Here is a 26,639-nt window from a genome sequence, read left to right on the forward strand (position 1 = left end):
GAATGTTTTTGCGGAGGTATGAAAAATTCTAAGAGACCAGGCGTGAATCGAATTTGTGTGACTGATTTTTGAAAATATGCGAAACTATTTAGCCCTGCATTTGCACAATAAATAAACTAATCATTGATTCAAGCCACATTTCTGAAGAACTAAAATACAGTGTTGTGAGATTTATTTTAAAAACAGAGAATTACTCCATAAGGGCTTAAAATGTTGGGATTTATAACTAGGCTAACCAGAAATTCAAACAATATAAAGTGTATTAAACTGTTATATTTTGCCTACGTAAGAAGACAACTTGAGTACAATTCTGGAACCCACATTATAATATAAATGTACAAGCTGTTGAAAGAAAACAAAACAAATTCTTACGTTTTTTAAATTTTAAAATGGGTATTCTAGCAATTATGTTGAACTACAACACTCTGTTAAATTATATGAATATGCTCAAATCGTCAGACAGAACAATTTTTACTGACTTGGTATTTCTATATCAAATTCTAAGTGATTTAATTGATAGTCCGGTATTGCTAGAATTGATTAGCTTTCGGATTCCACAACGTAATACTAGAAGTAAGGATTTAATTCAGTTACCATATGTATTCCTCTTTGTTCAGAATACTAATGGAGGGAAACAATTACACTAAGTCAGTGGACATCTTCAATTTATCTTTAAACAAATATAAAATGTTGTTAATGAAGCACTTCAGTTATGTACAATAAATAATGTATATTTCTTAATATTCTTATGTAAAAGCCCCGAAAAAGGGCGTTAATAAATAAATAAACAATAAAAAAGCAGAGGCCAATTTCCAATATACATGAACCAATAAATTAAGATAAATAAATTTAAATAATTCAGGTATTATCGATGATATCGGTGAGAATTGAAAATAAAATGTGATAAACTACTCGAAAACTTTTATAATTTTCCATAATAGGTATTCAAGAATACAAAGATAGTCTAACGAACTGCTTAAGGTGAAGCTAAAAGTGAAAGTTTTTCGTCTGCAGACCAAGGTACGGTTCCCGAGGGAGTGAAAACAATATTGAGAGGTCCGCCTTTGGAGGAAGAAAAAGAAATAAACATTATGATATTTGGTGACGAACAGGGTAAACGTCTGAGGAGAAAAATTGAAAAAAAACTACCGATTCGTGCAAAATGCTGTAGTAACATTTATCCGGATGCTACGATTGATAATTTTATGTCAAATGTGCTTCATGAAAGCAAAAACTTAACGAAAACGGATACCGTTATTCTGTGCCCAGGTAAACAAGATAAATCGCCGACAAATCTGTTAAGTAATCTCCACTATATAATACAAAATCTTAAACACACAAACATCGCTATACACCCAGTCACAGAAAACAGATACCTTAATGTGTCCAAGCTGAATTATGAAATTAAAAAAATAGTTCTAATGTTGAAACATGCTAGTTTCACTGACCAAATAGCAAACCATGAAATAAGAAATCGCCCTGAAAGTACATTAAACAGCAAATACACGCAGACTCCAAAAAACTGGGATCCGGAAGCAGAGAACGGACACAACATAATCAGGTAGACGAGAAGAAAATAAAAATAAAGAAACACATTAGAATAAAAAAAAATGGACCAATATAAACCTCCCTGTACTTCAAAAGGTCAAACTTCTCTGTCATTTATGTACCTTAATGTAAGAAGTTTAAAAGGTGAAATTGAAGATGTAGAATGTCTACTTAAATCCACAAATTCCAGTTTCAACATTATTCTGATGAGTGAGACATGGCTGAAAGAAGGGGAAGTAAAGTACGTAAATCTAGAAGGTTACCAGCATGAAGCATCCTGCCGCCCACAAGGAGCTGGAGGTGGAGTGTCAATATTTATCAAAGATTCCATGGACTTTAATGTAATCAAAAACGTGTATGACTCCGACAACAACTTCCTGTGGATACATATAAACAAACTTAATTTAAACATAAGTGTAGTGTATAAAAAGCCTAGTACTAATTATCAAGACTTTTTGGATAAACTTAGCCCCCAACTTGAAGCACACAAAAGATGTATTATTTTTGGAGATTTTAATATAAATCTACTTGACTCAACAAATACTCAAACACGTAAGTACACAGACACAATAAGATTAAATAATTATACCATCCTGAACAAAATAAACAACAAACACGCGACACGCATTACAGATAATACTAACACAATCATTGATCATATACTCACTGACATAAAACTAGAATACTCATTAACGAACTGTGATAATTCAATATCCGACCACAATATTTTACTCCTTGATGTAATTCACACATATACTAAAAACACATCTATAAAGTCGTCCCAAAAATATACACATATTGATTTTGATAATCTAAAGAATGATATCATCCAAAATCCCTTTCATCTTAACATGAATAACGACTCGGTATTAAACTATGACAATCTTTTAAACTACCTCAAAAATAAAATTAATTATAATAGCATCACTAAAATTAACACAAAAAACATAAATAACCCAGACTGGATAACCAAAGACCTTATAAAATTAATCAACAAAAGAAACAGATTACACCTGAAACTAAAAAAACAACCAAACAACACATTATTGAAAACAGAATTCCTAGTAGTAAGAAATAATATTACTAAGAAAAAACGAAACTTAAAACAAAAACACTACGGTGATCTTTTTAAAAAATGCGAAAATAACAGTAAAAAAACCTGGAAGTTAATAAACAGCATCATACAGAACCAATCGAATACTTTGAATACTTTTTGTAATAAATTAATCATTAACAACGAAATAATCACAAACAACGTAGAGATATGCGACCACTTTAACAATTTTTTTTGTAACATTGGCTCCTCCTTAGCTAATAATATACACAACAAAATCACATGCAATCTAGCCAATGAAATAACATTAGTGCATGATAGCATGGAATCATTATATCTTCAACCTACCACGGAATTAGAAATAAGTAAAATAATAAAATCCTTAAAACTAAATGCAAGCGCTGGTTATGATACACTCAAATGTAAGACAGTTCTAAGTCTCTCCACAGAATTGGTTCCTATTTTATCAAAGTTAATTAATCAGTGTCTTAAAGAGGGAACTTTTCCAGATAGTTGCAAAATTGCTAAGGTAATACCGATTCACAAAGGTGGGTCCAAAACGGATACCTCAAATTACAGACCCATTTCTATCTTACCAATCTTATCTAAAATCTTTGAACGTGTAATCTACGATAGATTAAACAACTTTCTATCAAAAAAATCGTTCTTATATAAAAAACAATATGGCTTTAGGAAAAAATCAAACACACTTGCGGCAGTAAATGATTTAATCAGTAAACTTAGAAGCAGCATTGATGGTGGAAATTATATTTTATCTATTCTAATTGACCTTCAAAAAGCCTTCGATACAGTAAGCCATGACATACTTCTCAAGAAACTCGAGAAAATTGGTGTAGTTGGTCCTGCTCTTAATCTATTCAAATCATATCTTAGCAACAGAAAGCAATTCGTTAGCATCAATAATCAAAATAGCAACCACCTACCAATAAACTACGGAGTTCCGCAAGGATCCATACTAGGACCACTTCTGTTCCAAATTTATATAAATGATATCTCCCAATTAGATTTAAACGGTGATATTTTTTTTATATGCAGATGATACTGCAATTTTTTACTGGGGTAAAGATTTAAACATCTTACTAGAAAATGCACAGAGTGACTTAGACAAAATTAACAGTTGGCTCCAATCAAATATATTAACAATGAATGTTAAAAAAACAGGATACATGATTTTAAGCTCAACTCGTAAAATAATTCCTCCTCATGTACCCTTAAAAATTGAAAATAACAACCTGCAAATCCTGATACAGGAGAAATATCTTGGACTGTGCATTGATAAACACCTAACTTTTAAACAGCATATTCAAGATATTAAAGATAAAATCATCCCCTTAATTAGCGTATTCAGCCGGATATCATATCTGTTACCAAATAAAATTAAAAAAGGTTTATATTATAGCCTCGTACACTCACATTTAAACTACTTGGTTGAAATCTGGGGAAATACATGTGAAACATATATAAACAAACTACAGGTAACACAAAACAAAGTAATCAAAAAACTATTTCACTTCAAATCTAGAACATCAACAAAAAAATTATATATGGAAACAAAACTATTAAAATTAAGAAAATTATATGAATATAATACATGTCTTCTTATTTACAAAATAAATAATAAACTCATACATACAAATACAGAACTCATTAAAACGTCCCAAGTACACACACACTTTACACGGCAACACGATAAAATACATTTAAACACCATACATACTCATTATGGCAAGCAATCCATTGGTTACGAGGGAAGCAACATATACAATTGCCTCCCAGACGAAATTAAAAATGAAAAAAGTATGGGTAAATTTAAAAAAAATTGCTCAGTTTTATCCTCAATCAACAAAACAATGAAAGTGAATAATATCAGTGTGTAATATGTTTATGTGTAATATATATGTTATTTCTAGTTAAATAAGTGAAAAATGTAATTTTCTTTTATCTAGAATAAAAAAAAAAAAAAAAAAAAGCCAAAGGTATTTTTTGAACTGAGAGGAAAACACCTTATGGGCCGTTTTCGCAAGATTTTTGGCGCTAGAGACGCTATTGTTCTACCGGTCCAATTTTTTGTGTTTAACTTTCAGATCCCATACATTTTTTAGGCCGTTTGACGCAATTTAGTGTTTTTTAAATATTACAATAATGCCTGTTGTAGTGTTCCTATGTGTAGACATAGGGGTGTTTCCCAAAGATAGAGACTTAAAAGGAATTCATTCCATCAGACGTTTAAAATGGGCACCGACTCCTACATCTGTAAATCTCATTTCAGATTATGTAGTCAATGATATTAACCATAACAGTAAGTACATTTAATTAATATTTTACCATAATTCAATATAATATAGAGGTGTAGTATAATGAACGAGTAAAGAAACATTATATTTAGCCTTCTTTCGCAGTTGACATTATTTATAAGTGTAGTCAATCACAACTAACATTCATAATTATGGTATACAATATACATAATATCTTATTTCCCTTTTTTAAATTAACCATATTTTTATTTATTGCAATAATTTTATTACACGGTTATCAAACTGTCTGGCACGAGATTTCTGGGCGGCTGATTCTTCATTGTTGGCAATATAATTTACTTTGCAATTCTCGTCCAATGTCTGTGTATCTCGTAATTGTAATTTAATTTTCAGTAGGAGTGTTTTAGGAAAAAAGATCAAATTGTTATTATTTCTTAACGTAGACCGTTTTGTATTTTATATCATGCAAGTATGGAAGTTTGACCCAAATTTTATTTTCAGATGTACTGTACAGGCAAAAGCTACTGAAAGTTGTAGTTCCTTCAATATTTCTCTGGATAAAAGTAGAAGGAAGAAATTTAGAATTAAGAAACAGACTGGGAAGGCATCTGAAACGTGAAAAAACATATATATAAATTCTACAAAACCAAAACCACGAGATGAAGCGGCGTTGCCTGTGAATCTAGAAGACCCGGCGTTGTCTGTGAATCTAGGAGACACGGCGTTGCCTGTGAATCTAGAAGACGCGGCGTTGCCTGTGAATCTACAAGACGCGGCGTTGCCTGTGAATCTACAAGACGCGGCGTTGCCTGTGAATCTACAAGACGTGGCAGTGGAAGTCATATTGCCTTTTGATACTCCGTGTGATAGACCGACTCTAGATAAAGACACTCAGACAGATAATAAAAATGAAAGGTTAACAAGAGAATTTTTAAGTCAAACCATAAAACACTCGTTATGGTTTGACTTAAAAAAAATGAGTTAAATTGACTTAAAAAAATTGACTTAAAATCAAAGTATAATGACATACAAGAAAAACCCTGCCTCAATTCATTTTTATACCGGCTTAGAGTCATGCGAGAAAGTGCTGTTTGTTTTTCTATCCTTAGGACAAGCCTCACACTGTTTCAAATACTTTTATGGTAATCCTCCCAATAATATAAATGCATTTGAACAATTTTTTTTAACATTAATGATATTGAGAACACACAAAACATTTTTCGAAATTGCAAGAATGTATCTTATGTCTATTAAAGACGTTTCTAATATGTTTATTACATGGGTGAAATTCATATCACTGCAGTGGAAAGAGCTCAACCTTTGGACATCAACTGATTTTAGAGACAAATACCCTAACACGAGTGATTGACGGCACGGAATGTCTAATTAAACGGCCTACACTACTGACTGCCCAGCAAGCAACCTTTTCTACCTATAAAAATAGAAATACTGATAGTACTTATCGGTGCTACTCCTAGTGGCCTCATAAATTATGTGTCTCCAAGCTATGCAGGCTCTGCCAGTGATCGCCAGATCATTGAAAAAAGCAACCTTTTATCCCTGTGTGATGTTGGTGATTCTATTATGGCTGACAAAGGTTTTAATGTTCCGGACATCTTCGCACCATATGGTGTCACCACAAAAACAAACAGAATCACTAGGAGTGTTTTAGAAAAGTTGCTAGCAAAAGGGTGCACATAGAAAGAGTAATAGGACTTTTAAAAACATAAAATTTTGAAATCCCCTATGAACTATACCGAGACAATACTTTCATCGGATATAATATTTATATGTTGCATGTTGTGTAATTTTAGATCAAGTATAATAGATAAAGATGCTTCACTAACTTATGCCGGGTACGCGCTGTATATAATGCTAAAATACGGTAGTACTCGTTAGCTAGTTCTAGCTCCTTCTCCCGCCTCCGATCACTGTTTGCATCGATTAAGACCCTCCTCCAATCACCGTTTCATCGATTAGCGTTGGCATGTGATGTAACGCTTTTCGTAAGGCACCAGTTTACCCCCCAAGTGTCGAGCGTGCGTAAAGAAGTTTTACTTCAAAAACTGTTAATGTAAATATTGTTCAAATTTTAAATTATATTTTCACTGATTTATTTTATTAGGTACAATATTTTTTACAATCCAAGTTTTCCAGTAATGTAGGCCTCACTAGGTGGCTTGCCCGTGCTGAGGCCTTCATTTTATAATATGAAAATATAAACTCATAATACATTTAAAGAGAAAAATTGTACATTTAAAGAGAAAAATTATACATTTAAAATTAAAAATTCATAAAACAATAATATATTTAAAATTAAAAAAATAGTACATTGAAAATAATCTTGTGTGTTTGTGAGTGATGTGTGTTTATATTGGTTTTGTGTGTTACGTGTAGGTTTTATTTTTATTTTATGCTATGAAATTTTGGTAATATTGTCTTTTTTGTTCTTTAATCCATTTTGTAATTTTGTGTGTGAATTTATTTTTATTTTCCTCAATTTTAATTTCAAGTTTTAAACTGTTGAAAGCTTTTATTGCATGGTATTGGTAGTGTCTTTGTCCAAAGCTTGAATTTACTGTCGGAGTTTTAATGTTTTCTTTGTACGCTTGTCTAACTGGTCTGTTAGTGTTATTTTGTGTATGTTGAAATTATTTTTTTTTGTCAAAAATGTAGTTTAGTAGTGTTTTAACGTATAATTGGCGTATATATAGTACGTCACAGCTGTTGAATATTTGGTCTGTATCAGTCAGTCTATGTTTTTTTAGTATTACCTTTAAGATCGTTTTCTGTGCGGTTTCTATGTAATTGATAGCCGAGTTTGTTGCTCCTCCCCAAGCAATAATTCCATATTCTATTATTGATTGGCAAAGTGCAAAATATATTGTTTTCAATTGTTTTATTTTATATATGTTTCTTATGTTTAGGAAAATGTGAATTGTTTTGAGAAGTTTATTTGGGATTTGTTTAATGTAAGGTATCCATCTAAGGTTATGGTAAAATATATAAGTATATATTTTAGATAACTTCCTGAAGAGCTCATCCATCAGCGCGCACGATTTAACCCTTCTTTGAAGTTCCTTTTGTTATATGTATTAAACAAATGTGTTAAGGGACGTACTTGACTTACTTTAACCAGTAATTCCTGACATTATTTGGAATAAAAACTGTTTCTTTTAATTTAAAAAAGTCTTTTATTTCTCGAGGTCAATATGAAAAGAAAAAGATTACAGACATAATATAAATGTGTCGTAAAACATTTACAAACATTATACACATAGAAGAACATATCAGTACAACAAATAATTAACATTGGGTATACATAAATTATTTATTGTTTCGGCATTTTTTTTTTTTTTTTTTTTACATCCTAATATTATATAGTTGTTGTAGCATTGGTCAACGCGTGACCAACTTTGTGAACAGTCAACCTGTTAAAATAAAGAAAATAAGATTAGCAAATAAATATGCAACTAGTGCAGAATAAAAACATAAATATTTTCAAGTAAGTTTGTCAAATCAATGCCTTCAAAAGGCGAAACAGCTGCCATGCATAGTAATAGATACACTTAGTAAAACATTTTAAATCCTATTTTATTTAAAATAATTATTGTAAAAATATACAAGATATTATTTTGCCAATAATAATTTTGGATGACATGTATTTATATTACTACTTATTTTCATTCTGTACAGTCATTGGAGGTTGTCCACCGCCCTGGTATAAGTAACACAAGGTAACTCCTTCAAGGCTCTCACAAGGACGCTATTGTTGTTGTATAAGAACGTTTCTACATTTAATAAAACGAAGCTAGACCTCCAGTGTTCCTGCATACGGTGTTAGGAAGCAGTATGCAAGTGCTTACATAATATACAAAATCCGAATGATATATGATCAATAATATAAAGTAATTAAAAACATAAACATACAAGGCTGCTGGTATTGGCATCTTGCGTATGCTGCAAGCAATGAAACAAGAAATGATAACATAAACAAGTATGGTGAAGAACGCTAATATCGGGTGGGATACCTCTCTCGTCATGTAGCAGTACCAGCGAGAATGCTGTCGGACTGACCGTGAACGAATCTCTGTCCTTTAGTCTGTTTCTCGGTTATGGATAGTGAGTGGGGGGACATACCCGAAGACCTTAAGGATGGAAGCGTCGAGTTGCCGGAGGGGGGGCGGAAAGGCGTCAAGTACGTCAAAAACTAAGGAAGAAGCAGCAAGGTGTATACTGCAAGCACTGTGTTGGAAATACATATGGTTTAAAGAAACACCTTACAACTGGCAGGTCCCAGGAGAATGCCCACGCCCTTCAGCCGGTTTCCCGATTGTGCCAATTCCTAGTGGGGCCGTTCCCTCTGTCAGCTCACCAAAGGTTGTCCCTGTAAACATGCTTCTTTAACAAAGCTGCTTTTAAGTAATCTTCATTAAAACTTATTAATTTGTGTAACATTTTCTCAATAAAATCTTGGTCCCTTTCTATTTCAATGATTTGAAAATCCTTTAAGGTAAATATTGCTAAGAATGCCTTAGACCTGTGAGTGCATAGCAGTTGTCCTTGTATTTGATAATAATAGTGATGGTTTTTGTCTAACTCCAGCAGGCCCGAGAATTCACCTAAATACAAATATGGGACAGTCTCCACAGATATGATGCTGTCCTTGGCTGTATATAGACATTTGACTTCTAATAGAGCATCTTCACCAATCAGTGCATCGGGAGAGCTGCCTAAGAACTGATGTTCAGGGTGAATGACAATTCCACAGGGAGAAGTGGAAGTATTTGTTACAAGCTCAAATTTTCTTATCGCTGCAGCCTCAAATTTTGATCCATATTCTAATGATGCAGCTTTGACAAAAAAACTTTCAAAAAAGATCCTGCCAGATTTCCATGATTAGTTTTCACCGTACTTTTACATATTTTGCCGAAATTTGAACTAGTTAGGCGTAGGCATCGTTCAGTAAACCAGTTTTTAGACTTACCCTGAAGTCTAGTTGAGGATTCAATCAAATCAACTTCTACTTGTGATTTTTTATAAATCTTAAGGAAAGAATGTTCAACAGTTTCCCTTTCATAGAAATGATCAAAAGTGGCAGAATATTTGTCTGCTGGTGGAATAATTTCCATGATAGGCATGTGCCTTAAATTTGAATTATGTGCAGAAAATCCTATGGCTATATTACGGAACATAGTTGGGTAATTTTTGTTTTTAATCGAAGTAGTAGGCATAGGATCAAAATCAAGGAGCTGTTGTTGAGACAACGGCTGTTTTTTTAGTTGTAGATATTCCGCTTTTATAGGCGCACCATGATATTTCCTTGGTGTATGAACATTTTGTAACATGCTTGTACAACTTTGTTGAACAACAATTTTTTATTTTCACTAAAATCTACTATTCCATGTAGAACTACAAATACGTGCTTGCAATGTGCATTAGGCCCCACGCCGGCTGCATATTCACATTGGCATTCTAATATAGTATTACAATTATAGTGTAGGTATATAGACAGCATACGAAAGATGTTTCCTGTACTCCGAAGCACACTTTCCTAAAATATAGGTTGTGCCATTTTCATGTGCACTTTGAACACTCAGCAAATATTGTTCAGAATACGTATTTAACGCTTTGTCGGTGTTCTTCAAACTTTCCCAGGAAACACTGAATTTATGTAGTTCTTCCCGCGTCAGTGCTGGAATATTGGAGGCCATGTTGATGTCTTGAAAATCTTCCGGCTTTGGCTTAACCATTTCCAAGACATCTTCGTCTGCAACGCCAGCAGGATTGAAATTATGAAGTTTATCATAGTCTTCGAGTCTTAAATATAACGCATTATAATAATAACTATTGATAAATTAGAAAAGAAATTATCGTAGGCAATATAGATAAGCAATAGTGGTGTATTTACTAACCTTTAACAGTTTTGGCATTACGTCCTTTCAATTCTTCCTTCAATTGGAAAATAGTCCACTGACCGTAATTTGTGTGCATTTTACTTACAAATCGAGCAAACTACGTTTGTTCGAGGAAAACAAATAGCTATCGAAATGACATATCATTGGAAGACAGAATAGGTGACAGGAAGACCGGTAAACACCATCTCTTGGATATTTTGAAATCACTCAGAAAACGGCCCATTATTCTAGTGCAATAATATTGACTATGGTGTCACTTTTTAAGTCATAATGTTTCAAAACATCACGACATACTGTTTTAAATTAAATGGCCTTGAATTTTCATCAATCATCGTCTATGGTAAACACGTAGGTCCGTGTAATCTGTGGTTAAGTGGAACACACAATTTTTTTCATTAAAAAATCCTGCGATATCGATCTAGTGAATAAAATATCTATGATCCCAAATCTCCGGAAGCGTTGACATAACCCATTGTCACATCGCGTATTGAATAAATCAGTTGTCGTGTACGGAAGACAAATAACATTGCCACATTCAGTATTTGTAAATACGTCGCAGAAAATATTGGTGGGTTACAATTTTTAAATTGCATTCATTAAGTACAAACATTATAAAAATATGGATTTCCGTTTTTCTGTTGAGAGCGGAATGACGGATCCAATAAAATGTATTACCGGATATTATCTTTGGAGATGGATATTGTATGAATTGATTTATCTGCGATTTATGACGATTTTCACGACCGTTTGCAAATGTCGAGATACTGCCACAATAATATACTTATTCCCAATAATTATAAGTTATGTATAAGAATTCAATGTTATTCCAAGCGACAACAAATATGCAAAGCTCATTCGAATAAGAGTACCGTATCAACTTTGTGATGTTTCAGGTATATTTGTTTGAGCTTGAACAAATCACCAATCGCCACCACAAAGCAGTGCCATGGATCTACTTAATCTAGAAACTGTTTCCATCAAGACGGAACCAGGGCCCCAGGAGGAAGGCGGAGGTCAAATGCCGTATATGAATATAGATTTCGACCTCCAAGATGTGAAGAAAGAATGTTTGGAATATGCGGATAGTACTCGTACAGCCAGTGAGTTTTATTTATACTTTTTTGGTTTATTAGATAATCTCAGTGTTAACTAGACAGAAGGTAAAAATAAGAAATTACAAAGTAATATCAAGGTCATAGCAAAATAATACCAAAATATCAACTTTCCAATAACGGTGTATAACAATTTGTTATTTGAAACTATCCGCATAAGGGTAAATAGATGTTCCGTAATGTATATTAATACCTAACCAAATGAGAATAACTCGTCTTTAGGGAGGGAATATTAAATCTGTAAGACTGGTTGGATGTTGAATTCGGATGTTCGGAATTCATGTCCGTTTTTAAATGTGGAAACAGGACACATGCATATTCATTACATCCTCTCTTACCGTACATAAGTATATTTGGTTGTTGTCTGTTGTAGCGTCTGCCTAAAACTACCATATTACCGAATTTTTTATTTATTTTAATTGCTCACTATAAGTTCTTGATTTCTCAAGTTTTCATCTCATGTTATACGGATATGATATAAGTCACACGTATTGATTTAAAAAACATGAATAATGCGGATTGAAGAAAACATCATTCCATAGACTAAAAATAACCAAACCCCATACTAAAAGTGCTCGGGAGATGGGTTTTTCGTTTAAGGATCGGTCCCTGAAGCGGACATCTTGGATCCAATCTTATCCAAATTTCCGCTTATACATGTTAAATCAATGGTATCTTTCGTAAATATTTTAGATTACAGTTATTTAATAATTTTTTTTACTTATTTGATAACATAATTACCTAATAGATAAAAAAACACATAACAATAAATTACATATTAAGATATTTCGATACTGTTACCGAAGAAATAATATTTTTTTAACGAAACTTCAACTCAATTGTGATATTATCTCGCGTGTTTGAATTGGGTAGGGTTTTGTTTTATATCACTGTTCAACAAAAATATTTTCGTTTTATTTTTCAAGGTAGCATTAATATGGAGACAGTTACTATCAAGGCGGAACTTGGACCCCGAAAAGAAGACGAAGGGGGATTTCCTTGTATGGTAATTAACATTGATCAGTCGAATATACAAAAGGAATGCTTACCACGCTTCGAAATATTTAACCAGACATCAGGTAAAACCGGTTTTCCTTGTATGATTTAACTATTAGTCGTATTATATCTTTTTTAGAATTTAATGTGCTTATCTTAATAACCGCGGGTAATTTAACTTGTAAGGCCTTACATGAAACACTTTGTATACACCACTTTTATTTAATAATAATCTAATAATTGTTTCAAAGCCAATGGCTTCTTTGTCAAGATAATGAAAATTAACCCAAACTAAGACCTTTCTAAACCATCATTATCCGTATTATTTTTCTACAGATCTGATGACGCATCCTGTGAAAAAACCATTTCCTTGTACCCATTGTAACCACTCCTATCGTGGTATGTCAAATTTGGAACGTCACATATGCACTCATACTGGAGAAAATCCATTTTCAAGTTCCAAGTTCAACAATTCATTTTCTCAAAAAAGTAGTCTGACGAACCACATTCCTACTCATACTCCAGAAAAACCTTATTCGTGTTCTGAGTGCAACTATTTATGTTCTCAAAAAGGCCAGCTGACTAAACATATGCGCACTCATAGTGGAGAAAAACCTTTTTCATGTTCTTGGTGCAATAAATCATTTTCTCAAAAGAGCAGTATGACGAGTCATATGCTGACTCACACTGGAGAAAAACCTTTTTCATGTTCCGAGTGCAACTATTCATGTTCTCTAAAAGGATACCTGACTAAACATATGCGCACTCATAGTGGAAAAAAACCTTTTTCATGTTCTGAGTGCAACTATTCATGTTCTGAAAAAGGAAACCTGACTAAACATATGCGCACTCATAGTGGAGAAAAACCTTTTTCATGTTCCGAGTGCAACAATACATATTCTGAAAAAGTAAACCTGACTAACCATATGCGCACTCATAGTGGAGAAAAACCTTTTTCATGTTCCGAGTGCAACTATTCATGTTCTCGAAAGAGCAATATGACGAGTCATATGCTGACTCACACTGGAGAAAATCCTTATTCGTGTTCCGAGTGCAACTATTCAAGTTCTCAAAAAGGAAATTTAAAGAAACACACGCTGATTCACACAAAAGAAAAACCTTTTTCATGTTCTTTCTGCACCAATTCATTTTCTAGAAAAAGCAATTTGACGAGACATATGCTGACTCATACTGGAGAAAAACCTTTTTCATGTTCTTGGTGCAACAATTTATTTTCTCGAAAGAGCAATTTGACGACTCATATGCTGACTCACACTGGATAAGAACCTTTTTCATGTTCTTTGTGAGACTATTCATGTTTTAAAAAAGGAAACCTGACTAAACATATGCGCACTCATAGTGAAGAAAAACCTTTTTCATGTTCTTGGTGCAACAATTCATTTTCTTAAAAGAGCAATTTGACGAGTCATATGCTGACTCACACTGAAGAAAAACCTTTTTCCTGTTCCGAGTGCAACTATTCATGTTCTCTAAATGGAAACCTGACTAAACATATATGCGCACTCATAGTGGAAAAAAACCTTTTTCATGTTCTGAGTGCAACTATTCATGTTCTGAAAAAGGAAACCTGACTAAACATATGCGCACTCATAGTGGAGAAAATCCTTTTTCATGTTCTTGGTGCAACAAATAATATTCTCAAAAGAGCAGTATGACGAGACATATGCTGACTCCCACTGGATAAGAACCTTTTTCATATTCCGAGGGCAACTATTCATGTTCTGAAAAAGGAAACCTGACTAAACATATGCGCACTCATAGTGGAGAAAAACCTTTTTCATGTTCTTGGTGCAACAATTCATTTTCTCGAAAGAGCAATTTGACGAGTCATATGCTGACTCACACTGGAGAAAAACCTTATTCGTGTTCTGAGTGCAACTATTTATGTTCTCGAAAAGGCCAGCTGACTGAACATATGCGCACTCATAGTGGCGAAAATCCTTTTTCATGTTCTTGGTGCAACAATTCATTTTCTCAAAAAAGCAGAATGACGAGTCATATGCCGACTCACACTGGATAAGAACGTTTTTCATGTTCTTTGTGAGACTATTCATGTTTTAAAAAAGGAAACCTGACTAAACATATGCGCACTCATAGTGAAAAAAAACCTTTTTCATGTTCTTGGTGCAACAATTCATTTTCTCAAAAGAGCAATTTGACGAGTCATGTGCTGACTAACACTGGAGAAAAACCTTTTTCATGTTCCAAGTGCAACTATTCATGTTCTCTAAATGGAAACCTGACTAAACATATATGTGCACTCATAGTGGAAAAAAACCTTTTTCATGTTCTGAGTGCAACTATTCATGTTCTGAAAAAGGAAACCTGACTACACATATGCGCGTTCATAGTGGAGAAAAACCTTTTTCATGTTCCGAGTTCAACTATTCATGTTCTGAAAAAGGAAACCTGACTACACATATGCGCACTCATAGTGGAGAAAAACCCTTTACATGTTCTTTGTGCAACAAATCATTTTCTCGGAAGGACAGTCTGACGAGCCACATGCTGAATCACACAGGATAGAAACCTTTTTTAATTTTCCGAGTGGAACTATTCATTTTCCCAAAAATAATATTTCAAGAAACACAAGCTGATTCATAGTGGACAAAAACCTTTTTCGTGTTCTTTTTTCAAAAATTTGTTTTCTCCAAAGGACCGTCTCACCAGCCACATGCTGACTCACAAGAGAAAAACCTTTTTCGTGTTCCGAGTACAACTATTCATGTTATTGAATGTGGCACCTGACGAGACACATGCTGACTCACTCTGGAGAAAAACCTTTTTTTATGTTCAGAGTGCAATTATTCATGTTGAAAATGTGGAAAGAAAAATGCGAAAATGAATGTGGCACCTGATGAGACACATGCTAAAACAAAGCGGTAAAAAACCTTTTTCATGTTCTGAGTGCAACTGTTAATCTTCTATCTCGTGTATTTACATTATGATTTCCTTCTATTGAATAAGAGTGTTATTATTTTATACAATTTAGTAACATTGAATGTGAAGCTAATGATAGTTCTTACAGGAACTTCCAGAATAATTTTTATAGTGGCTTTTTCTTTTTAATAAGTTGTCTTTAAGATATTGTCATTTGCACTGCCCCATCTGAAAATTCCGTATTTTAAGAGCGATTGGCAAAGAGCTATGTCGATTTTTTTAAAGTCTTTTTTTACTGCGGTTATTCTTATGGTTTTGAAGAAATAACTTATTTTTTAAATTTTTAATTTAAATAGTTTTACTCCCAGATAAGTTCAATTATTAAAAAAAAAACGATTTTAACGCTGCATTAACATCCGCTGCTCACGATTGACCCGTCGATTTCTTTCGCTCGTTAAAATCTGCGTATTCTGCTGAAACAATTTTATTGTTCAAGAAGGTGCATTATTAGAAATTCTAGTTTTTGGACTTAATGTTTAATCGCCAAGCGATATATAAGCTAGGGTGTTACATAAAACGAGGTCCAAAATGAATCCATATTTGTTAGGTAACTGGTTAAATTGAGCAAAGGATATGAAGTTAAGTAAGGCGAGTGAACGTCGGTCTCTGTTAGTTGACATTTGTAGATTATTCCATTCAATTTTGGACATGTTATAGTCACAAATGATTAAAAACTTGTGAATGGGAAAACGGGTCGTCAAACCAAATAGTATTGGTATGACTGGTAAATTTTGATAACTTTTATATGATGTTCTTACCAAAGCAACTACGACAAATTCTTTACACTTCAATACCAACATTTCAGATTACAGATATTGTAACAAATCAATCGCTTCAAAGTAATTTTTAAACCAAGTACGCGTTCGATGAGACGATGTATGAATGTGAATGAGGCAAGAAGTGTGTGCCAAGACCGAGTTGTTTGGCGGTCCGTCCTCTCTGCCTACCCCTGCGGGGAAACGGCGTGATGGTTAGTTAGTTAGTTAGTTAAGTACGCGTTTCCTGCCCGGCGGCATGATGCTGGGTGGTGGATGAAGAATTTTCAGTTGAGTTCGAGATATGTTTCTCCGTTCGGCGACGTAAAGCTGGGCATGAGCCGAAGAAGTGCGGTGACCTGACACGGCCAATGGCCAAAGTGCAAAGTACAAAGGCGCTGGCGCTGGTGGGAGATTTTGCTGGAGTCTCGGCTAGGAGGCCCTGAGCTGCTGAACTGAACTTCGGCCTTACTAAGGCCACGCAGAGAACTCAATGACAACACGGTGAACAATATTGCCCTTGAAGTAGTTTTGCAAAAAAACGGCGCTGTATAAATCATTCAAATATAATTATTATTTTTTATTTATTATTAATAGCATGTGTTAAATTGACAATGACGATGTGAACAATGTAGAAGCAACCCGAACTAAATGACAACTAGTTGAGATTTAGAAATAAGTATATCTTAGTATAATTAAGAGTATATGTTAAAACTTGGCCAAACCGAATTAAAACCCTATTGCATAAATAATTTACACCTATCTCTTTGTAACTAAATTTATCACCCTCGTCCCAACTTAAGTGACCCGATTTGGTGAGAATGCAGTAACTCTAGGCCGACGAAACTATGTATGTATTTGTCTTAGTTCAAACCAACTCTAGGCCGACGAAACTATGTATGTATGTTACTTGCTTCATACCAAATCTAGGCTGACGAAACTATGTACGTATTTGTCTTGGTTCAAACCAACTTTAGGCCGACGAAACTATGTATGTATGTTTTTTGTTGTTTGTTTTTGGGGTGTTATGCCGTGTTGCGCTAACTCCTTCTTTAGCCGACGTTTCGGACAGCGTTGCAGTGTCCATCATCAGGGCAGATCTGGTAGATCGGATCACATCTTCCGATCTACCAGATCTGCCCTGATGATGGACACTGCAACGCTGTCCGAAACGTCGGCTAAAGAAGGAGTTAGCGCAACACGGCATAACACCCTAAAAACAAACAACAAAAATGCTTTTGGCCGTGAGAATCTAAAAACTTACATGTATGTATGTTACTTGCTTCATACCAACTCTAGGCTGACGAAACTATGTACGTATTTGTCTTGGTTCAAACCAACTCTAGGCCGACGAAACTATGTATGTATGTTACTTGCTTCATACCAACTCTAGGCCGACGACACTATGTACGTATTTGTCTTGGTTCAAACCAACTCTGGGCCGACGAAACTATGTATGTATTTGATTTGGTTCAAACCAACTCTAGGCTGGCAAAATATTATTACTTATTTATTTATTTATTTTTTTTTTTTTTTCATGTTCTCCGTAAAACGGTTATTCACCAATACATCATGGAGAAGATTACAAATTAGACAAAAAGTATAGCAAAACACATAAAAAGGTCAGTTTCACTACTTTGTGACATACGTCAAAAGATAATTGTTAAACTGCCTGTAGGTTACGTTAAAAATGTCGATGGTCAATGCAGACTCGTTGAGCAGTTCAGTCGCTCTGTAGACTGGGGCGTTCTGATAGGCAGAAGTCCTCGCTTTTGGAGCATAAAAAAGGGTATGGGACCTTCCACGAGTATACTTGTCTGCGACATATAAGTTAATCTCTTTCAAAATAGGTGGATTATGTATAGTTCCAGAGATTATCTTAAAAAAATGTTTTCCTAAAAAGATTTTTCGGCGGGCTTCTAATGTATTAAGATCGAGCATTCCTGCTAAGAATAAGGATGGATACAGGAAAGGGTAGTACATATATTCCCTCATATATAGGTAACGCATGAATCTCTTTTGTACTTTTTCTATTTATGGATGAACATTGCAAAATCCAGTTATAAAAACCCACTCAGGACACATAATATGTTCATAATATACAAAAACTAGCTAACGTTTACCCGGCGTTGTTCGACATTTCTCTACTTTCAATAAATATAATATCCATGTATTATATATTTATTTATTATTTGGTACAATATTTTTTACATTTCAAAGTTTTCCAGTAATGTTGGCCTCACTGGGTGGCTTGCCCGTGCTGAGGCCTTCATTTTATAATATGAAAATATAATCTACATAATACATTTAACGAGAAAATAATACATTTAAAATATAATCTTGTGTGTTTGTGAGTGACGTGTGTTTATATTGGTTTTGTGTGTTACGTGTAGGTTTTATTTTTTATTTTATGCTATGACATTTTGGTTATATTGTCTTTTACGTTCTTTAATCCATTTTGTGTGTGAATTTATTTTTATTTTGCTCAATTTTAATTTCAAGTTGTTGAAAGCTTTTATAGCATGGTATTGGTAGTGTCTTTGTCCAAAGCTTGAATTTACTGTCGGAGTTTTTACGTTTTCTTTTACGCTTGTATAACTGGTCTGTTAATGTTATTTTGTGTATGTTGAAATTTATTTTTTTTGTCACAAATGTAGTTTAGTAGTGTTTTAACGTTTAATTGGCGTATATCTAGTACGTCACAGCTGTTGAATATTTGGTCTGTATCAGTCAGTCTATGTTTTTTTAGTATTACCTTTAAGATCGTTTTCTGTGCGGTTTCTATGTAATTGATAGCCAAGTTTGTTGCTCCTCCCCAAGCAATTCTATTACTGATTGGAAAAGGGCAAAATATATTGTTTTCAATAGTTTTATTTTATATATGTTTCTTATGTTTAGGAAAATGTGTATTGTTTTGAGAAGTTTATTTGTGATTTGTTTGATGTGAGGTATCCATCTAAGGTTATGGTCAATTACGATTCCTAGATACTTTATTAAAGAAATATAAAAACCTTTCGGTAAAAAATTTCTAAATAACAATAAAATCCTATCAAACTCCGTTGCATAGTCCAAAAGAACTAAGCGCACAAACACGCGGATAGTTACTTTGTTTTATAATATTTAGAGCTAAAAAACTTATTGAAAGGGTACAATTGTATGTTTTGAAATATACCCACTTATTCTGGTTGCACAGACCGATTATATCCGATTCAATAAACTCTAATTTGCTTTAAATTCAAGTGTCATTTTCAAAATTGGAACTGATTAGACAATAATTCAGACTATTGGTAGGGTTAATATTAAGGGCATAGCGAGGTTATGGCCACACCACACTCTCAACCCAGGGGATATGATGGGACACGCGGAGGAACAGTTGCTGGCAGATGTCACCGACTTGCTTATAATCCAAATAGAGTCCCACCAGCAGCCGGGTGCAAGCCACCCTGTCCCCATTGTTGGCTGTGATGTGATCCCAAGAGAGGCCCTGCAATGCGTACATTAGAGTCAGTCAATGCGGAAACAAATTCTTTCAGGAATTACATCATCTTTGGGGATGCTGTGGATAGGAATCTAGGAATCAGTTTGTCCATAAGTGACGGACGGGAGATCTATTCCTCCCACTGTGGTATAAGGCGATGGGTCAAGAGATACCAATTGGAGTGGTTAATGGGTCACCCCAAACCATCCCCTCCCGATCTGGCACGCCATGCAGCTGATGCAACACATCCAACCCGGGCACCCCTGCTAAATCACGAAACGTTAACGAATCACTCGTTGTGACCTATGGCAGGTTAGTCTCAAACGGCTACATAACAAAATTAGGCACTTTATGACTTCTTGCAAACATGGCAAAATATGCCAAACATCGCTAGAGTGGTTGTAATGCCTTTGTACGGTGAAAAGTTCGGAGTCACCAGTAGTGAGCACGGTACAAGAGCTGCCCGCGAGGTAATGGAAGTATACCCCTTGTCACAGCTATGGGACTGCGTCAATACACAAACTAGCCACCAGATAACCATCTACTAAGGAACACAAACGCCACTGGATGAACCAATACAACAAGAAAATTTAGAATTATCTACGTTATTAGAAAGCTAATAATTGCGCCATTTATACTTACACACCACACCCTGTTGGTGGTGATGCACATGTGGCCATCCGTAACTCCGTCAGGTACGCCTCTGCTTCCAGGAGGGAACAGTCTGCGGCACTCCTCTTGAGACAGGAGGGTTGCTGGGTACTGCGTCTATATTTACATGGGAACAATAACAATAAATCAATTATTTCCGTACGTAATACATGCTGGAGGCCAAAAAATTACACACATAAGGTCTAAACATATGCATATATTTTAAGTTCGAACACTGCAAGGGTCCAATCTGTTCAGAGCCTGTGGGACTATAACAATAACTACTTTATTATTATTATTTATTCTGACATCTAACATCCGACACATCACATAAATATAGCAGGGGCATAGCTGCATCACTCCCATGAATGGGAAGGGGGGATGAACATTTAATTGGTTTTAAGTTTTGTTGTAAGTTTTTTGGAAGATTTTGAACAAAATCTGCATATATCTATATTATCTTATAAATTTAAATAAAAATGTAAATGTTCGTTTCAAAATCTTAAATCTACGAAAGTTCTTCACGGATTGCTTTGAAATGTTGACACAACGTTGCATTCGAATACGCGTGTGTTGTTATATACTTATATTATATAGTTGTTACACGTAAAAATGCATTTTTTTCAAAAAACAGCGCCATCTGTTGGACGTAAAAGAAACATGCTCTATTATTTCTCTGTCTGCTCAGATAGACTGAGCCACAGCAATGCTTGGCGGGGTAGAGCTAGTTAAAAATAATTATAAAAATTCAAAATATTACTATTATCATTTTGATTTGTGTATTAAATAATAATATTTTAGAAAAGTTTACATGTGCCCTCATATGTATGCAAATAGTCTCGCTTATTTTTAAAAGCAAATAAGCAATAGATTGTGAAGGTTTGTTTTTTTATTTTATTTACTCAGTTTTCTGTTTTTTTTTATTGATCTGTATGTTTTGTTTTTGATATCTCTTTTTTTGCCTCTGTTCACGTTTTGCTATTTATGTTTTTTGTTAATACATAGTGTATAATGATACTCAAACTGTGCATTATGTGAAAATTTCTTATTTGACTACAGACTTTTTCATGTTAATAGTCCGTAAATGTTCTTTATTTATTTGTCTGTGATGTATGGTAAAAAGTTGGGTATTCAAGCAATAGATGACCAGTCAGAAAGCTTACTCCAGAGTCCGACAGATGTCGCAAGAGTGTAGCAATTGCCTGTGGGGTATCATTGTCAGACTTCAAGCTTCTAGAAACAGAGAATTACCAACCCTCAGGTAATGAACAGTGTAGCTAAATTCAGACTTATTTATTGTAACGTAAATACACGCAATTATTGTAAAGAAGCTTTTTTTAGCTACATCAACTAGTGAAATTTTACAACCTATAAACCATAATAACTCCCAACACTCCCCAACTCAAACACGAGAAATAATTTCTCAATTGAGTTGGGCAGTTTTCGTTAAAAATTTATATTTTTTTCGCAATCAGCCTCGAAATATCTACATTTGTAAATTATTGTAATGTGTTTGTATATTCAATAAATAAATAAATATAAGAAAAAAAAAAAATAAAAGAACCTTTTACTTTGTCAAGAGTTCCCAACACACTAAATCTGCAAGTAAAGGCAGAGATTAAAGCAGCAATTATTATTAGCAGCCTGACATTTGAGGCTGACATTTCATGCTCATATTGAGGCGACATGTAGCACTTAATTTAGAATTCTGGGCTTTGTTCTACGCACTGCAAGGAATTTTAGAGATAACCGGGTGCGTATAGTTTAATTTAATTCCTTAGTAAGGAGTATACTTGAAAGTGGGTCGGTGATTTGAAGTCCACACCTGGTAAAGTATTCTCTCATGTTGGAGAGAGTTCAGAAGGAATTCTCGAGATTTCTCTACATGAGGGAGTATGGCTACTACCCGTGGCTCTATTCCACTGACTTTCTTTTGGGTATGCTCGGAATGAACTATATACGGGTCAGGAGAGATGTGCGCATTGCTACACATTTCTTTAGACTGATTCGTGGATGGTTTGAAAACTCGGTCATCATGGAGAGCATTCATTTCTATGTTCCCGATGGTTATCTACGTCACCGACAACATAGACTATTTTATCTCCCGGCCTCCAGAACTAACTTGCCAATGGTCATGCCTGTGGGGAGAGCAATCTTACTGTTGAACAGAATCAATTCGGATATCGACATTTTTTGCATCAATGAAGCTTCCTTTAAAAGGCAAGCTCTATTATCACTGGTATAGTTGATATACAAACTGTTAATATTAATCTAAGAATGTTTATTCTAAAAATATTTTAAAAACGCATTGAAATTAACAATTTTGTAATGTTTTTGAAATGAATAAACAAAATTGAATTGAATTCCGATATAACACTAAACAATAAATAAATTTGAAGGGTTAAGGTCCACATGCAATTGATTCGCATGCAATGTGTGACTACAGATGGTAAGCTTACCTTATCCCATCCGACCCATCTAGTGAGGTTGAGTCCTGCCACAGAGTCCTTAGGAGTGTGGAGACAAACCGGCCGATGACTTCTACTGAAGGGGACCCTGAAACATCAGCTCAGAGTTACTCGATCATTAATTACACAATTTCATTTAGGTGGTTCCACAAGAGCGATTTTTGACATATTTGACAACTTTGCAAAAGCAATCACTTGCCATAGTATGCCAACATTATAGAACCTACAAATATATATATATATATAGATTTATTCAAACGCCATAAAATAGCCATCGATTTACAAGCGTACAGTGGTACACATGATAATAATGGCAATAAATTAAAGAACAATTAATGTGTACATAAAAACACTATTGCAAGTGATGCAGTTATTAATAAATATAAGGAGTAAGACAATGCATAATTCAAAAAAAATATATACCAGTGTAACAATAGTTGAACTAATTTATACTAGGCTTGTGTAAGACCTGTCACAAGTCTAAGTATGAGGTGTCTATGATAATAGTCTGCAGTGAGTTTATTGATACCCACAAAATTAATTGTACTTGGAGTAGCTGTGTAGGCATCGCAATTTGGCATTAACAATTCAGGACTGTCAGCGATTCAATGATACTTATGGATAAGAAATAATAATTTTCTGAATAAAATAACACATATGTTACATTCCTGACATTGATTATTGTGATTGAGGTATGTTATTATAGCCTTCTTACAACTATATTCCGTGCAGTTGGATACATCCACTACTTCTGAGAAAACATTGCCAACTGCATGCAATCTAGGTATAAGCGAGTATCTAAATATGAGATGATCGGTGAAATCTAGGCGGATTCATGGCATAAGCAGTTCGGATGTTTTCATATTCAATTTCAGAGGCAAGCTTAAGTACCTCACATCTGCCTTAGGTCTCCCAAGTGGTTCGCTACGTTTGGTTATTTAGCAGGGGTGCCCGGGTTCATTAAGTGAGGTGTGTTCGGGATACGTCTGCCCACCAGCTGCGTGGCGTGCCAGATCGGGAGAGGCTGGTTTGGGGAGACCCTTTAACCTCTCCAATTGGTCTCTTTTGACCCATCACCTTGCACCGCGGTGGGAGGGATAGAAATCGTTTGTCCGTCATTCCTGGAAACACTGATCCCTAGATTTCTATCCACAGCATCTCCAAAGTTTATATAAGATGTGAAGGAGTAGGAAAAGAGGAAGATGGAGACTATTCAGATCTGTCAAGTAAAAATATGCTAACATCGAGATTCGAACCCATTAGCTCTACCACAGAGGTCACCTATGTTAATATGTACCTAGTAGTTCACAATAGAGTGCTAGTACTTACCCTGATGTATGGTTGTGAGGCATGGAACTAGCAGAGGAAGGATGAAAGTAGGCTGAACGCTGTAGAAACGAAGTCCCTGAGGCATATGTGTGGTAGAACTATGTATGATCATGTAAGGCTGATGGAAGCGTAAAGATAAAAGGACGCTTAGATGGCTTGGGCCTGTAGAGCGAATGAACAAAGAAAGGAGTATATTTTACCCAGATGTGAATGCTAGTAGAAGATGTGGCATAATAGAAGAATTTTGTATGAGACGATGTATGAATGTGAATGAGGCAATAAGTGTGTATTGTGACCGAGTTGTTCTTTCTGCCCACCCCTGCCGGGAAACGGCGTAGAGGTTGGTTAATTAATTAAAAAAATATTTATTTAAAATTATTAATATTTTATACTTACGGCATCTCCATTTCCAATAGGATTATATCATTAGTTCCTATAGTGTCGTTACCGGGGAGGTACAGCGGGTGGCGTACACTCCTTCTTACGGAGAATACCACCTCCGGATGAGGGCTAAAATTCTCCCCATCCTCCCTGCAACCAATCAATGTTTAATCAACAGAATTATTAAAATTTTGGGTAAATGTACAGAAAATAGAGACAAAGTCAAAATGAACTTTTAACAAAAAAACTTCTGTGTATCGTTTAGATAACAATGAGAACTTTGTATTACACAGTCCGAAAATAATGCATTTCACGCCATGTTTTTACAATTATAATATTGAATTGTTTTTTTGGGTAGTTTTTTTAATTATATATTTATGTTTAGTCAAAACCCAAACTGAAAACTTAAGAACCTATTTTAGAGTCATGGGTTAACATTTTGATTTAAATAAGCGACGAAAAAAAATTACCGTAAAATTTTTAAATTAAAAAAACGTCAACAATCGAATTTAATTTTAAAACGCTTTTTTTCCATTTCTGTAAACTGAAATACTTTCTTCTCATCATAAGTTAACTACTACAAGATATTTAAAAACAAAATGTGTTTATTTAAGCGTGTCCCTGTTTTCCAGGGTTTATACAAAAACCAACTAATTTGCCCTCTACAAAAATATTGTTGTGTTTTCAATAAAAAGTGTACCTGATAAAAATATTGTTGTGTTTTCAATAAAAAGTGTACATGATAAAAATATTGTTTTGTTTTCAAAAAAAAGTGTACCTGACAAAAATATTGTTTTGTTTTTAATAAAAAGTGTACCTGATAAAAATATTGTAATGTTTTTAATAAAAAGTGTACCTGATAAAAATATTGTTATGTGTTCAATAAAAAGTGTATCTGATAAAAATATTGTTGTGTTTTTAATAAAAATTGTATCTGATAAAAATATTGTTGTGTTTTTAATAAAAAGTGTACCAGATAAAAATATTGTTGTGTTTTTAATAAAAAGTGCACCTGATAAAAATATTGTTGTGTTTTCAATAAAAAGTGTACCTGATAAAAATATTGTTATGTTTTTAATAAAAAGTGTACCAGATAAAAATATTGTTGTGTTTTTAATAAAAAGTGCACCTGATAAAAATATTGTTATGTTTTTAATATAAAGTGTACCAGATAAAAATATTGTTGTGTTTTTAATAAAAAGTGCACCTGATAAAGATATTGTTATGTTTTCAATAAAAAGTGAACCTGATAAAAATATTGTTATGTTTTCAATAAAAAGTGTACCTAATAAAAATATTGTTTTGTTTTTAATAAAAAGTGAACCTGATAAAAAAATGTAATTCGCGTTGTTCTTTGCGTTATTTATTGAGTCTTCGATTTTAAATTGGGCCGTCCAAAAATATGAAACAATATTATCTTAGATTCATTTAATACTTACAAACATAAACTTTTAACTGAAAAATCTGTATATTTCACAATTACTTACTGAATGAACTAAAAAGAACTGTCAAACACACAATTGTAATTTATCTATTTTTTTTGTATTTCTTCGGTAATCTGTGTTCAAAATAACTAAAGAGTATTATTTTACAATGTATAAAATAATACTCACAAGTATAGCTTTTGGGCAAATTTACAAACATCCGCGAGCTTACGCTGGCGGAATGTGGCCAATTTGAAGAGATATGTACCTATATTATAAAATAATTAC

At 34.0% G+C, this 26,639-nt stretch overlaps 2 protein-coding genes across 2 annotated transcripts in view; both read right to left on the reverse strand.

Annotated features, from left to right (window-relative positions):
* Positions 1-19,721: 19,721 nt before the first annotated feature.
* LOC149416383 (uncharacterized) lies at positions 19,722-25,170 on the reverse strand. Its single transcript, XM_089642138.1, has 4 exons — positions 24,943-25,170; positions 23,209-23,305; positions 20,741-20,866; positions 19,722-20,104 (listed from the first exon to the last, which is right to left on the reverse strand). Exons 1-4 carry the CDS (start codon positions 24,951-24,953, stop codon positions 19,937-19,939), a joined length of 402 nt encoding a protein of 133 aa, XP_089498264.1. The 5' UTR covers positions 24,954-25,170; the 3' UTR covers positions 19,722-19,936.
* LOC149416384 (chymotrypsin-like elastase family member 2A) overlaps positions 24,965-26,639 on the reverse strand; it is a 28,292-nt gene continuing 26,617 nt past the window's right edge. The window contains exons 11-12 of the mRNA XM_089641981.1: positions 25,032-25,077; positions 24,965-24,979 (exon numbers count right to left, since the gene is read on the reverse strand). Of these exons, the coding sequence (XP_089498107.1) occupies positions 24,965-24,979; positions 25,032-25,077 (61 nt within the window). The remainder of the gene's footprint in view (positions 24,980-25,031; positions 25,078-26,639) is intronic.

This window comes from Hesperophylax consimilis, chromosome 17, assembly GCF_061612785.1.
Source record: "Hesperophylax consimilis isolate HC1 chromosome 17, BYU_Hcon_1.0, whole genome shotgun sequence".
NCBI lineage: Eukaryota > Metazoa > Arthropoda > Insecta > Trichoptera > Limnephilidae > Hesperophylax > Hesperophylax consimilis.